Source organism: Mya arenaria, chromosome 9 (assembly GCF_026914265.1).
Source record: "Mya arenaria isolate MELC-2E11 chromosome 9, ASM2691426v1".
Lineage (NCBI taxonomy): Eukaryota > Metazoa > Mollusca > Bivalvia > Myida > Myidae > Mya > Mya arenaria.
In genome coordinates, this window is record NC_069130.1 from 45,473,661 (window position 1) to 45,489,990 (window position 16,330).

At 37.9% G+C, this 16,330-nt stretch overlaps 2 protein-coding genes across 10 annotated transcripts in view; one reads left to right on the plus strand and one right to left on the minus strand.

The window, feature by feature from the left end:
- Positions 1–215: 215 nt before the first annotated feature.
- The window catches only part of LOC128203792 (uncharacterized), a 32,766-nt gene continuing 16,651 nt past the window's right edge, over positions 216–16,330 (minus strand). For all 9 annotated transcript variants that reach the window (XM_052905338.1, XM_052905343.1, XM_052905341.1 and 6 more), the window contains 2 exons: positions 5,452–5,509; positions 216–3,237 (listed from right to left, as the gene is read on the minus strand). In XM_052905338.1, the coding sequence (XP_052761298.1) occupies positions 962–3,237; positions 5,452–5,509 (2,334 nt within the window). In that variant the 3' untranslated portion in view covers positions 216–961. The remainder of the gene's footprint in view (positions 3,238–5,451; positions 5,510–16,330) is intronic.
- LOC128203795 (uncharacterized) lies at positions 8,742–13,759 on the plus strand. The gene is made up of 2 exons (XM_052905346.1): positions 8,742–9,033; positions 9,336–13,759. Exon 2 carries the CDS (start codon positions 9,850–9,852, stop codon positions 10,723–10,725), a length of 876 nt encoding a protein of 291 aa, XP_052761306.1. The 5' UTR covers positions 8,742–9,033; positions 9,336–9,849; the 3' UTR covers positions 10,726–13,759.

Below are 16,330 nucleotides of genomic sequence, written 5' to 3' on the forward strand. Positions count from 1 at the left end.
CACAACCACCATCATCATCATCATCGCCGTCGTTACCACGGTTACCGCCATCATCATCATCGACGTCGTCGACATCGTCTCAACCACAACCACCACCCTCATCATCATCATCATCATCGTCGTCGTTACCACCACCGCCATCACCACAATCATTATCATCATCATCATCATTCTAACACATCCTCACCCTCATTGTATTAAATACAAATCAAACAATATTTTCAACGTTTAATCATATATTCTTCAATTATAATCAAATTGTGCGATATGTTAAATAATACGCAATTATATATTCTATTATTTAGGTAACTAAATCTACTCAATGTTTGGTTATTTCTTTTGTAGCATTTGTTGATACATAATATCATTTTGTAGATTTCATAATAATGTGAAATTTATGTAATCGATTATAAACATAGAAAGTCAACGTGTTATTGGTATACTCCTCTAATACAGAATATAAAATACAGCTGAGCAAGGATGCCATTGTAAATAAAGAAAAAACTAAATATTCTCCATTAATTCATAATCCATAAGCGAAGTAAATACCTAACATTTATCAAATGATATCACATTAAACTAGGAAATTAGTTGCTTTATTAAGAGATTCTTTAAAAAAAAAAGTCGATCAAGATTAATTAACCGACTATTGCACGTGTTGATTACGGACTGTTGTGTTATAATTAAAAAAAGAAAGTTTTCATCCGCGTTCGATATATTAAAAACACCAGCCCCAACAACATTGCTCTGTCATCTGTCAAGATAAATCTATTTTTGGATGCATGCAAATACACAGCATAAAACAAATTAACTTTGAATACACATAGAAAGTGGTGATAATAATTAGTTCAGGGAAAAATGACATATATTTCTATAAATAGAATGACACTTTCATTGATTGTTTCACTGTTTTTCATCAAATATGAATTCCCATAATCGATGCTAACACTAAACTTATTGTTCACATTTTGGTGGATCTGAAATGAAGCCTTCCACTCGTATTGCCAAACGGGAGAACCTCGAATGACGGCGAACTGTCCATATGTTCTCGGATGTCTTTCATCTCACTGGCAGGTTCCACCCTGCATAAGTGCATGTCGCATGTAATGGTGTGTGGTATGTTCTTCATCGTCTCTATCAGACTCCGCACCGCCCCCGCTGTCATTGTCACATGCGTAAGTGTAATATCGGTGATGGAGGCTGGAGGGAGGAGGTGGAGATCACCTAGATCTGTACGCTCTATGTCAAGGTGTTGTAACTGAGGGAGACTTGGTAGTGTATCCACAAGTAACTGGACATTCTTAACTTTCCATAACACAACACGTTGTAGTTTACTCCACCTTTGATCGTGTTTAAATAATCTAAATATGTACATTTCAACATTCGATGATACACTCGATAAGGTACATGTTGTAATATGTGTTGGATCAACCTGCACACGTGTTGTATTGTCTCCCACTATACACAGATATTCCAGCCTGTGACACTGGGACAGGTCATACTGCCCATCACGGTTCCACAGTCTCACTGCTTTGAGGGAGTCGGAGGAGGATGTGATCATCTCCTGCAGCTCTTCCCCATTAATTTGATCATTGCATCCACGGATGTCTAGTGACTGAATACGTTCCTTGTTTATCATCATCAGCTTTTTTAACACTACGACATCGTAGATACTATGAATCCAGAAGTGTGCGAGATAGAGCGGTATGTCACCATAGTTGTTCGCCCTGGCTTCACGGTTCCCGGAGAGAATCAGGTCCTGAAGTAGATCAGCCTCTTCACTGTAGAGTGATGGTTGTAATGGTGGTCTAGAACTATTGATCCATGAAGACATTTGTACACCGAGCTCGGGCTTCATTCCACATATGAAAATAAATGTCTGAGAAACATCTCCCAAGATATTTTCCTTATTATCTTGTTCGTACTTGTTTGATAGCTGACTGTAGTCGTTTTCATTTAAACATAAATGAAGAGCCGCTAAAAACTCTTGAAGTGTTTTATGAAAGAATGAAAAGTGAGATGATTCCTCGATTAATGAGTTGGATTTCTTCTCCGTGAGTAAGCCTGACTTTAATGCAAATTCAACCTGCTCCCCTATTAACAAAGCGTTGACTGTTGTGTTGCTGAAGACAACAGACGAATCTCTGCACTCTGAAAACAAAGTTGTGTATGCCAACTTTGCCAGCGCAAGATAAACCATGGGATTTTGCATGAAGCATTTATGTTTCTTTAGTACGGGTGGCAGATCGATTTCCGGAATGTTATTCCCGCTTTGCTTACAACTATGTCTACGTGACAGCATGTTTATAACGCCAGCATAAATGTCACATTTTGAATCAGTTAACGATTTTCCCTCGAACCACAGGCACACGAGCTGGGTGATACTGATAGGTGCTGACAATAATCCTTTAAGACCCTTCGCTGACACCATTTTCATGAAAGCCTCTGGTGTCCGTTCATCCTCAGAATCCTCATTAAGAATGTTGATGATATTTTCCACGAGTTGCTTTGTGTCTGCTGCTCCTTCTATTTCAAGATATTTGTCGATCTTTGAATCCTGCACTCTAAACTGTGACATTCGCCAGGGACGCGTTGTCGTGAAGAGTGTGGCCTTGTTGGCCGAATTACGGAAAGGGATGACTTTTTCCTCAGTTTTGCAGGTACAGTTTACGTTTTCCGGATGGGTCCATTCGTCGAGGCCGTCAGCTATGATTAAACATTTCTCACTTTCCAGCACCGTCTGTAATAGCCGGTAACCATCATCGGCATCCTTCTCGTGGTAGATTTTACGTATAAGTTGATCCTTGATCATTTGTGCTAGATCACACGTTTTACCTGAATCTCGTAGAGTGACATGAAACAAAAATGCAAACTCTTTGAAGAATTCTGGGTCGGCAAAGCTTGTTTTAATACCGACGTTTTCCTCCGCTGGTAAATACTGGTGAGTCCATTCTAGGGCACACATTACGGAGAATGTGGATTTCCCGTTGCCCGGTTCTCCAACAAGGAAAACATTTCTGAGCAAGTGATCTTCTTTTAAGAAAACATCTGAAAATTTTACAACATCTTTACCGCTTTCTTCCTTGTCATTTTTGCCGATTTTTCTATGATTTTTCTCCACAATTTTCGGTGCCACGTAGAATTTGTTGAGTTTGGCGTTCTTTTCTCCAAGAATGGGAGATATCGGCATGTCGGCCAACGTGGTTCGGTAATGGTTTGCCAAACGTAGTCGTAGTCCTGTAGTAAAAAATATATAACATTTAAAACATAAAAGTTAAAAACAGATACGTATGCATTATTTTAAAACACTTGGTGAGAAAACATGAATCATTGTTTGATAAGACGCTTGGTACAAAAGATAAAAATCAGCAATATCACAAGACCCTTGATGCAGAAGATTTGAAGCAGAATTATAAAAAGACGTCTGTTGCAAAAAATAAGTATCAGCCTTTCACAAGAGGCCCGGAACAAAAGATTAGAAGCAGCGTTATCACAAGACGCTTGTTGCAGAAGATAAGTAGCAGCCTTAACCAAGACATTTGGTCCAGAAGATAAGTAACAGCATTATTACAAGACGCTTGGTACAGAAGATAAGAGGCAGAATTATTACAAGACGCTTGTTACAGAAGATAAGAAGCAGCATTATCACAAGACGCTTGTTGCAGATGATAAGTAGCAGCCTTTACCAAGACATTTGGTACAGAAGATAAGTAACAGCATTGTCACAAGACGCTTGGTACAGAAGATAAGAGGCAGCAATATTACAAGACGCTTGGTACAGAAGATAAGGGGCAGCAATATTACAAGACGCTTAGTACAGAAGATTAGTAACAGCATTGTCATAAGGCGCTTGTTGCAGAAGTTAAGAAGCAGCATTATCACAAGACGTAAACAACGTCGCACGCGCTTTTTGGTGAAATGTACAAAATCTCGTTTTCTACGTCAATTTTTCCACAAATTGCTAATTATAGATATGCAAGAAAATATATCAAGCATGTGTTTCCGGTCAGGATCAAATTTCCGACTCTCGGGCACGCTACGTGGCCAGTAACTCGGCAAGTCTCGTTACCGGCCACGCAGAGTGCCCGAGGGTCGGATTTTTGTATCCACACCGGAAATACATGATTGATATATATTTTCTTGCATATCTAAATTTATCAATTTTAACTTTTGTACAATTACACCAAAAAGCGCGTGCGACGTTGTTTACTGACGTCATAGAGCGCAGTAATTTTTTATAGCTAAAATAGCGTTCTTAACGATTAATTATTTTCAATATTAATTTAAACATATATATTTGATTGCGTTTTATTAAAATGGCAAATATATTTTTCATAAACCATGCAATAAATGAAATAAGAAGTGGCGCGTTGTTGCGCGTGACTCATCTTACATGGGAGATGTCAAGAAAATACATAAGAAAGCGCGTTTTTGTACATTTCACCAAAAAGCGCGTCGATGATGTTTACTGACGTCATGACGCGCAATAAGTTGTATTCACCGCATACGTCAATAAGTTCCTTCGATATCACGTCTTTTAAGGGTTATTTTGTTTTGATTTTCAGGAATATTTTTGTATAGTTACTGTTAATCGAACTCATCTATTGAAATCTCATAACTATTGTTACATTTAGTGTTTAATAAAAGAAAATGAAAATATTACGTCACAGCGCGTGACTCATCTGGCATGGGGGATGCCAGATGGAGTTTTCCAGCACGGCTGAATTCACCGGAAATGCCTATCAGGTGTGCTAGAGTGATAATATCTGTCATGTGTTCCCGTTCCGGATCGAAAAATCCGACCCGAGGGCACCTGCGTTGCCAGGTAACGAGGCTTGCCGAGTTACCGGCTACGCAGCGTGCCCGAGGGTCGGATTTTTCTATCCGGAACGGACACACATGATAGATTTTTTTCTAGCATGCCTTAAATTACATTTTTGTGAAGAAAATACATAAAAAAGGGCGTTTTTGCACATTTCACCAAAAAGCGCGTGCGATGATGTTTACTGACGTCATGACGCGCAGTAATTTGTATTCACTGCATACGTCAATAAGTTCCTTCGCTATCACGTCTTTTAAGGGTAATTTAAGGTATGCTAGAAAAAATATATATCATGTGTGTCCGTTCCGGGTAGAAAAATCCGACCCTCGGGCACGCTGCGTTGCCAGATAACTCGGCTTGCCGGAACGGGAACACATGACAGATATTATTATTCCAGCACGGCTGACGTCACCGAAAATGCCTATCCAGTGTGCTAGAAATACAGAGTTTCAACACTATCTAACTTTCTTAACGAAAGTTAGTGGGCGGAAACCATGTTTCTTTCTAAGACACAGTGACCTACACCTTACTTCTCATAAGCAACCCCAAGTTAGCTCTTTACATAAGCCACCCTACACACAGTTTCATCCATATCCATATACGTCAATTTAATCAAAAGCATCTCTTACCTTCCTTCAATATCTCCCCTTCGTTCTCAGCACTGAGCTTGAAATCGTCTGTTTGCAGCTGTCAACAAAACAGATCAAGACATTAAGCATCCCATTATTGAAAGGCTATTTTATAAAATAATATAAAGACAAAATTTTAACGGAAAACAATTTTACAATATTAGAATTTGGTAGAATGTGTAAATAAAACTAGTTTTTTATCTCGTGATCACGACTAATTACTCGTTCCCACGACTTGCATGTTGTTGCCACGACTTAATAATTTCGAAGCCATATTTCGTTCGTTTAAGACGTAGGAGGGTTCAGACCAGTTGACGATTTGTGTCATGGGTGACCGGTCTGTAACGGTCGTGACCCATTGGAACGCTACCTTGGTTTGGCCTCGCTTCTAATAAGGTCAAATAGGGACTCCCAACTACATTTAAATCCAGTGATCTAATTAGGTACATGGTCAAATAGGGGACCCACCTACACTAAAGTCCGATGATCTAATTAGGAGCAAGGTCAAATAGGGACCCGCACCTACACTAAAGTCAGGTGATCTAATTAGGTGCAAGGTCAAATAGGGACCCCCATCTTCACTGAAGTCCGGTGATCTAATTAGGTGCAAGATCAAATAGGGACCTACACTAAAGTCCGGTGATCTAATTAGGTGCAAGGTCAAATAGGGATGCCCACCTTCACGAAAGTCCGGTGATCTAATAAGGTGCAAGGTCATATAGGGACCTACACTAAAGTCCGGTGATCTAATTAGGTGCAAGGTCATATAGGGACCTACACTAAAGTCCGGTGATCTAATTAGGTGCAAGGTCATATAGGGACCTACACTAAAGTCCGGTGATCTAATTAGGTGCAAGGTCAAATAGGGATGCCCACCTTCACGAAAGTCCGGTGATCTAATAAGGTGCGCAAGGTCAAAAAGGGGCCCCACCTACACTAAAGTCCGGTGATCTAATTAGGTGCAAGGTCATATAGGGACCTACACTAAAGTCCGGTGCTCTAATTAGGTGCAAGGTTAAATAGGGATACCAACCTAAACTATAAAGTCCGGTGATCAAATTAAGTGCAAGGTAATATATGGACACCATCTACACTCAAGTCCGGTGCTCTAATTAGGTGCAAGGTTAAATAGGGACCCCAAACCACACTAAAGTCCGGTGCTCTATTTAGGTGCAAGGTCAAATAGGGATACCAACCTAAACTAAAGTCTGGTGATCAAATTAAGTGCAAGGTAATATATGGACCCCATCTACACTCAAGTCCGGTGCTCTAATTAGGTGCAAGGTTAAATAGGGACCCCAAACCACACTAAAGTCTGGTGCTCTATTTAGGTGAAAGGTTTAATAGGGACCCCACCTACACTAAAGTCCGGTGCTCTATTTAGGTGCAACGTTAAATACAGACTCCCACCTACACTAAAGTCCGTTGATCTAATTAAGTGCAAGGTCAAATAGGGACCCCACCTACACTAAAGTCCGGTGATCAAATTAAGTGCAAGGTAATATATGGACCCCACCTACACTAAAGTCCGGTGATCAAATTAAGTGCAAGGTAATATATGGACCCCACCTACACTAAAGTCCGGTGATCAAATTAAGTGCAAGGTAATATATGGACCCCACCTACACTAAAGTCCGGTGATCAAATTAAGTGCAAGGTAATATATGGACCCCACCTACACTAAAGTCCGTTGATCTAATTAAGTGCAAGGTAATATATGGACCCCACCTACACTAAAGTCCGGTGATCAAATTAAGTGCAAGGTAATATATGGACCCCACCTACACTAAAGTCCGGTGATCAAATTAAGTGCAAGGTAATATATGGACCCCACTTACACTCAAGTCCGGTGCTCTAATTAGGTGCAAGGTTAAATAGGGACCCCCAACTACACTAAAGTCCGGTGCTATTTTTAGGTGCAAGGTTAAATAGGGACCCCAACTACACTAAAGTCTGGTGCTATATTTAGGTGCAAGGTTAAATAGGGACCCCAACTACACTAAAGTCCGGTGCTCTAATTAGGTGCAAGGTTAAATAGGGACCCCCAACTACACTAAAGTCCGGTGCTCTAATTAGGTGCAAGGTTAAATAGGGACCCCAACTACACTAAAGTCCGGTGCTCTAATTAGGTGCAAGGTTAAATAGGGACCCCAACTACACTAAAGTCCGGTGCTCTAATTAGGTGCAAGGTTAAATAGGGACCCCCAACTACACTAAAGTCCGGTGCTATATTTAGGTGCAAGGTTAAATAGGGACCCCAACTACACTAAAGTCCGGTGCTCTAATTAGGTGCAAGGTTAAATAGGGACCCCAACTACACTAAAGTCCGGTGCTCTTATTAGGTACAAGGTTAAATAGGGACCCCAACTACACTAAAGTCCGGTGCTCTAATTAGGTGCAAGGTTAAATAGGGACCCCAACTACACTAAAGTCCGGTGCTCTAATTAGGTGCAACGTTAAATACAGACTCCCACCTACACTAAAGTCCGTTGATCTAATTAAGTGCAAGGTCAAATAGGGGCCACACCTACACTAAAGTCCGGTGATCTCATTAAATGCAAGGTCAAATAGGGACCACACCAACACTAAAGTCCGTTGATCTAATTAAGTGCAAGGTCAAATAGGGACCCCACCTACACTAAAGTACGTTGATCTAATTAAGTGCAAGGTCAAATAGGGACCCCACCTACACTAAAGTCCGGTGATCTAATTAAGTGCAAGGTCAAATAGGGACCCCACCTACACTAAAGTCAGGTGGTCTAATTAAGTGCAAGGTCAAATAGGGACCCCACCTACACTAAAGTCCGTTGATCTAATTAGGTGCAAGGTCAAAAAGGGCCCTACTTACACTAAAGACCGGTGATCAAATAAGGTGCAAGGTCAAATAGGGCCCCACCTACACTAAAGTCTTGTTATATTATTAGGTGCATGGACGAATAAAAATTTGTTAGTTGTCAACGTAATTGTACCTCACAAAACCGGACGTTTATTTGTTCAAACATGTCAAAATAATTTTGTGTATTATGCCACACCAAATTAATAACTTGTTCATCGGATTTCCCGCACCTATTTCTTCAGAAAAGCAAAAAAAATATTTTTATCACTTGCGCCCGCACCATCTTAAAAAAGATTATATTTTTGCCTGATTTGTTTAGTAGAATGTAGCCTTCCCCCCCCCCCCCCCCGCGTTTTTCAATAATTACAATTATCAAAGCACCGGGTCAATCATGCAGCCGCTCTAATTAGACTAAATGAACGATATACAAGCGTCTAGATGATCGAGACTAAATTGGAAACAGTTCACTTCCTGATTCTTGAAAATTAATACGTCAACAAATGACAATTTTACCACCATTTCAAGTTTGATTAAATTTTGGAAAAATGTGTTTGTTTGAATTTGGCTCCTCTAAAAGTAAACGTATATATACTGGACAAGAAGTGCTGAATTTTATCGTGAATGACTGATTATCAAAAGTGAATTTGGTTCGAACATGTATGACGGGAATTCGGATGCTTACAGTGAAAAGACAGTTTCCAATCTGTCATCTATACCTACTACACCTGTCCAGGTAAAAACTTCAGGTGTGTATTTTAACTTCTTTGCTGTTGATATAGCAAATATGATGTAGTTTTTGTATTATTTGTTTCCTTCAAAAATACAATTTACATTTTATGATTTATGCATGTTTGTTTTTATTTTTATACAGATCTGAGTATAGTGTTTATTAAATTCATATACAATGCATGTAAAGTAATAGAAAAATGAAGTTTGGTCAAGAAACGAACACAACCTTTCTTGTGTTATCATCAAATTGTTTCAGTAATGCATACTACATTATACTACAATGAACATCTATGTATTATATTGCTTATTAAAATTTCAGATTCCTCCGACGCAGCAGATCATGAAATTCCTGTCCCCAAGAGGCAACGACGGCATGCATGGGTATGAGGCCTTGGTCACCAATGAGTCAATGTTCGTGGACAGTAGGATGACACTAAAAATTAATCTGACTGACATTCATATGTGCTTCATGCAATCCCATTGAGTGTTACCATTCACACAAAAAAACATCAAACAAGCCAGATTGTGTATATTTTGTAATTATTAGTCAAAAAGGATTAAAAAAAAATGGTGTCAGACTGTGTGATTGGAAAAGGGTATTAATCACACTTTGTGTTGTGAATAAATGTTTGTAGATTTTTTAGATGTTCATTTGTATATTGACTTCCGCTTCCGGTCTGATAAGGTGGACAAAAATGAAAGCTGATTAACATTATTATTAATCAAGTGTAATCTTGGATTATAATGTGAAATATATTAAATTACCTTTGCAGAAATGTGTTTTGTGGACTTATCTTACATTTGGGCTGCTTAATTTTGTTACTGTATGTGAAATGGCGGATGATCAGGATTCTGCAAAAACGTGCAAGGATTGCACTCAAGCTTTGGGAAACAAACTTAAGGGCTTACAGTGTAGTTTCTGTGAAAATTATTACTGTCAAAAGTGCACCAAATTGAAAACAACCTTGTTTAATGACATTTCAAAGGAGGAAAGTGTCTTGTTCTCCTGTGTACATTGCAGGATTGCAATGCCGGCCATGAGGAAAATGATGGCGAAAATTATCTCGTTTGAACAGAGGATTGAAAAATTAGAAGAGTCAATGGTTTCTTGTGACAAGGATATGGTCAGAAATGTGATTCTTGAGGAAAAAGAGGAAGAGCTGGAGAGAGATAGAAGGAGGTTGAATGTTGTTATTTATTCCTTACCGGAAAGCACAAATCCTAGCATTGAACAACGAAAAGAAGAGGATATCAGGGAAGTAGACTTTATTATTAACAATACATTAAACTTGAATGTGACTGTTGACAATGTATTTAGGTTGGGTAAACTCGTGCCAAATAATGCACGGCCTAGACCGGTACGCTTTACAGTTAAGGACTTTCCAGCTAAGAGGAATGTCTTGAACGCTGCAAGTAAATTGAAAAATCATGAAAAATACTCTCGTATTTATCTGACAAATGATCTCACCCCTGTTCAGAGGAAGGCTGCTTTCGAGCTGCGCGAGGAAAAGAGGCGTAGAGAGAGAGGAGGCGAAGTTGGCTTAGCCATTCGTAAGGGAAGAATAGTTAAACTACCACCTTACAAGGCTGGTGTAGGAGACCACGACTATATTCCAGCTAGAGATAAGGCTGGTGTAGGAGATCACGACTATATTCCAGCTAGAGATAGGAACTCTCCACCCAGTAGGAGGGGTTCTTTTCACCAGTGACACTCAGTCAAACTCTTCTACATGTATATATGTTAACAGTTCAAGTTTTGACAGTTCGCTATTATCAGATAGTTCATTTTCTTTAAATTCTATTGACACTGAAGAAAGTTTGAACACTAGTTCTACCAATATTTTTTCTGAAAGTTATTTATCAGAAGAAAAATCCTCGGTCGCAGAAAGCTTGAACACTAGTTCTACAAGTATTTATTCTGAAAGTTCATTGTCAGAAGAGAAATCCTCATGTAATTTGAAAATTTATTATACAAATGCAGATAATTTGTTAAACAAAATTGACGAGCTTGAAATATTAGTTTCAATAAAAATGATTGACGTTATCATTGTAACTGAAGTATTCCCAAAAAATATAAAAGCTATGAACATTGACTCTAGAGAGTATTCTTTGAAGGGTTATCAGTGTTTTAGTGCTAAAGTTCAAGAAAACAGCCGTGGGGTAGTTATTTATGTTAAAGAGACTATAGTTGCAGATTATTGTGACATTTTGTGTGAAGCTGACTTTTCGGAGTCTGTTTGGTGTGAATTGAGACTTGCAAATGCTAAAAAACTTTTAATAGGGGGAATATACAAATCTCCTTCAAGTAATTTGGTAAATCAGAGGAATTTGAATTTTCTTTTATCACAAGCATGTAGTTTAACTTTTGACCATCTGGTGATTCTGGGTGACTTTAATTTCCCGGAAATAGACTGGTCCACATGGACAGTACACAGAAATGAAACACATCCTGCTTTCTCTTTTGTCGAATGCCTCAGGGATAACTTTCTTAATCAACATGTACAGGGTGTTACAAGGTATAGACAGGGTCAAGACCCTAGTTGTTTAGACTTATTACTAACTGATAACCAGACTGAAGTTGAAAACTTAACTTTGAGTAGCAAACTCGGCGCAAGTGATCACATATCAATAATCTGTGAAATTCCATGTGTAGTAAACAAGGACAGGAAACCAGTAAATAAAGTAAACTTCTTTAAGGGTGATTATGTTAAAATTAAAAACTACCTAAGTAGGGTAAACTGGAAGGAGATGGCGGATATGAATGTTGAAGATTCTTGGTCCTTTCTATTGCGGCATATGGATTTCTGTGTTGAGAATTTTATTCCAGAGTGTAATACTAAGAGGGGATGTAAAAAACCAAAATGGATGGACTATTACTGTGTGAGAAAGGTCAAGAAAAAGTATCATGCATGGAAGCGTTACACCTACAGCCGTAGTTATAGGGACTATCAATCATACTGTAAAATAAGAAATAGTACAACTAAAGCTATTCGGTTCTCTAAAAGGAAATACCAAAAAGGTGTAGCAGAAAGTTCAAAAACAAGTCAAAAATCGTTTTGGAGTTTTGTAAAAGGGGAGACAAATACCAGGAGTGGGATTGGTGATCTAAGAGATAAGAACGGTAATATTGCTACTGAAATTAAAGACAAAGCTAACATTTTAAATGATTTCTTTGCATCAGTATTCACGAGGGAAGATAACTCAGAAATTCCTAATTTTGAGGATAAGTTGGAAAAAGAAAATTTCATCTCGGACATTATTTTATCACCCCAGTTGGTGTTAAAACATTTAAAAGCTCTAAATGCTTCTAAAGCGTGTGGTCCAGATAACTGCCATCCTTTCTTTTTAAAGCAATGTGCTGAAGAAATATACATACCGTTGAGCGAAATATTTCAGAAGTCGGTTACCACCGGGATCCTACCATGTGATTGGAAACTAGCAAATGTAACATGCATTTTTAAAAAAGGAGACAAAACAGACCCAGGAAATTACCGCCCCGTGTCATTGACTTCTGTGATTTGTAAACTGCTTGAGAAAATAATTCGGCTTGTTATAGTTGAACATTTGTCACGTCATAAACTTCTGTCAGACTGTCAGTATGGCTTTCGTAAGAACAGAAACACTATTATCCAACTACTGTCAGTATTGGAGGATTGGACTGAAGCAGTTGACAATAATATTCAAGTTGATACAATATACCTTGACTTTAGAAAAGCTTTTGATAGTGTACCTCACCGTAGACTTCTCAAGAAAGTAAATGCATATGGTATTTCTGGACAAATTTTGAACTGGCTTGAGAACTTTTTAAATGGACGCAAACAAAGAGTAGTTGTTGATGGTCAAAAATCTGAGTGGAATCCAGTTTTGTCAGGAATTCCCCAGGGCTCCATACTTGGGCCGATTCTTTTCATAATTTTCGTGAACGATATACCGGATGTAGTTGGATGCCTCTGTAAAATGTTTGCAGATGACTGTAAAATCTATAAAAATATTCTTTCCGCAACTGATCAACAACAGCTTCAGGAAGATATTGACCGTTTATGTCAGTGGAGTAAGGACTGGTTACTGAAATTTAATATTAAGAAATGTAAAATTGTGTCATTTGGTAATGAAAAATTTTACAATGACTATAACATGATAGATGAGAATGGAAATGTTCACAAACTTGCAAGGGATTTTTCTGAAAAAGACCTGGGTGTGCTCTTCACAAATAATTTGAATTTTGAAACCCACATTAATATTACAGTCAACAAAGTAAACAAAATCATTGGGCTTATTAGAAGGAAATTCACCTTCATGGACAAATCCTTGTTCTTAACATTGTACAAGTCTCTTGTTCGTTCCCACTTGGACTATGGAAATTTAATATACTTCCCATACACGAAGAAGTGTAAGCAAGTTCTGGAGAATGCGCAACGTAGAGCCACAAGACTAATACCTGAATTTCGTGGACTTTCCTATCAAGAACGATTGAAAGAACTGAATCTCCCAACATTGGACTACCGTAGAAAAAGATTTGACATGATACAAGTTTTCAAAATTATTCACGAAGTTGATGACATCAATGCAAGTGTATTTTTCAATTTTGCGGACAATAGTGGAACAAGAGGTCACTGTTTGAAGCTTGCAATGCCTAAAGCTCACAAGTCTATTCGATTAAATTCTTTTGGACATCGTACTATATCCATTTGGAACGGCCTTCCACATAATATTGTTACATGCAGCACCGTGAACAGTTTTAAATCACAACTCGAGGGGTGAAAGCGAAAAGGTTCTATCTGCTTATTTATTTAATGTCACTTAGAACCTTTTCGCTTTCACCCCTCGAACTGGATAAGTTATGGGCACACAAACGTTTTGATCTAAGTGATGTGTATTAATTTCATCAGCAAAAAATCAGACTGGAGTAAATTTCAATATTTTCATTGATAAACAAAATCAGATCGGAGTGGAGATTTGCATAGAAGTAGTCTAAAGGGATCAACTAGCCTAAAGGGCTAAACATTTCCCTAGAAGACACAAGGTAGGTAAGGTAGGTAGGTAGTATATTTAAACTATATATGAAAATCATTCAAGTGTTAAATATTTATGCTGATATTTTTTTTCTATGAAAAAGAAGTAAAAGTGTCTATTTTATATTTATGTTTATGTTTTCTTAATTACTTGTCTAAATTTGAACAAGATATCTAAAAAAATAAGGAAAATCCGCAAGTTTAAAAAAGATAGGCGTTAAATTCTGAAAAAGCCTAATATCAATATGGCGCTGGCTGGAATTTTCTGTGACATATTTTCAGTTGAAATAATTTACATTTTTTTAGGTTTTTTGTAAATTCTCTTCCAGAACTTAGATGGCTACCAAGGCCAATCATGTAGTCAATGCAAGAATGATAGCTGTAGTTTAAATTTGATTGCAAATGCCTATATTCATTTCCATGGCATGAGATATGATAATGTATTTTAATAGATAAATATTTTTAATAGAGAATTATTTTTAACCAAGTTTTCCTAAGGAAAAGTGGAAAACCTAGTAAATAGATTTGGATATGCCATTGGGCAGGCGGGTGGCTGTGACCATTGGTGTTTGTGTCCAGGCTTTAACTTAGCCATGCATAGGGTATTTTGAAAAAAAAAATCAAAAGGTTTTAAAAACTGGAAAACTGGTTTTAAGTTCTCTCATTTATGAAATAGTTTAAAGAAATAGATTTGCTTGATCTCAAATAGCATTTGTTTGATATCAAAACTAATATTTGTATAGAATTATCTGTTAGTGTTATCATTCTTTCACTGGATGTTATCCTTTTACTATTTACAATATCATTGTTTAGTTTATAAGTGAATAAAATGTGAGCAAAAGTGAGTTAAATGACAATATATATTTGTTCGCTCTTCGCTCGCTCCTCTTTTTTGCAAAATGCAAAACAAATATTTTTATTATTATTTCGCTCGCTCGCCGTATTATTTTTTGGAAAAAATTCGATGAACAAGTTATCAATTTGGTGTGGCCTTAGGAATTCGCGAATCGCGTGTCACTTTGTTTTGACAGCCGGTGCGTCATTAAATATTACACCTGTGATGTTGTGTTAACTCAATAATCGATTATGATGATTGCGCTGTGGATTGACTGTCGCGCGATAATCAAACTTGTGAAAAGAAAATTGATTGAAAAATTAATTTGTTTGTTGCAGAAAATAAAGAAATAGACCGGTTATTTAGTATCAATCATTTTGGAGGGTTGTTTTATCTGAAGACTTTTATGATTGAATCAAATTAGAGCGGTGCGTTAATTAAACTATCAAACATACTAAACAAGCATTAAATTACGCGAGTTGTTTTATTTCAAGACTTGGAAAAAAGATGATTATAAAAACGCAGAAATGTTTAATTAAATGCTTATCACTTTTGTAAGTGCTTTAATCATGTCTGAACCTCCGTCTAAATGGCAGAGAATTGAACTGTCCCTAGAGGACAAAAGCCTTGTAAGGTTAACTCAGTTAATATTTTGAGTAAACTTACTCCGTACATCAAATCCTCACTAAACCGAAATCCTCACTATAATTCGAAATCGCTCCTCTTACACAAGAGTACACAAATATCTTTGCACAAGTTTATCGAATCTGATACAAAAAAGGACACTGCAATCATACCTTTTATCAGCTGTTTCACGACCTGTTGAAGCACTTCTACGGCTTTTTGAGCTTAGGGTATGCTAGTTCAATTGTGTCCCCTTACATGATAATTCAATTCCGGGTGCACACATGCGCTGAAGTTGGCAGTCAAGTTATGTTACAATTTAAAAGTACTCTTCCTGCAAGTTACTATGTATTTCTACACGCGTCGACCGAATTTAATACAAAAAAGTAAACATTAACTCAAACCCTTTCTCATACCTTGTCTGCAGCCTGTTGTGAATTACATCAGTATGCTAGTTCAGCTGTGTCATCTATCATGTAAAGTCACACCTGTTTAATCTGTTCCACGGAATGTGGTGCTATGGGCCGGTATGCTAGTTCAGCTGTGTCATCTATCATGTAAAGTGACACCTGTTTAATCTGTTCCACGGAATGTGGTGCTATGGGCCGGTATGCTAGTTCAGCTGTGTCATCTATCATGTAAAGTCCCACCTGTTTAATCTGTTCCACGGAATGTGGTGCTATGGGCCGGTATGCTAGTTCAGCTGTGTCATCTATCATGTAAAGTCACACCTGTTTAATCTGTTCCACGGAATGTGGTGCTATGGGCCGGTATGCTAGTTCAGCTGTGTCATCTATCATGTAAAGTCACACCTGTTTAATCTGTTCCACTGCGTGTTGTGCC

What these genes read in the sequence shown, in the direction of transcription:
- LOC128203795 (XM_052905346.1), top strand. Translation starts at nt 9,850, where the DNA reads ATGGCGGATGATCAGGATTCTGCAAAAACGTGCAAGGATTGCACTCAA.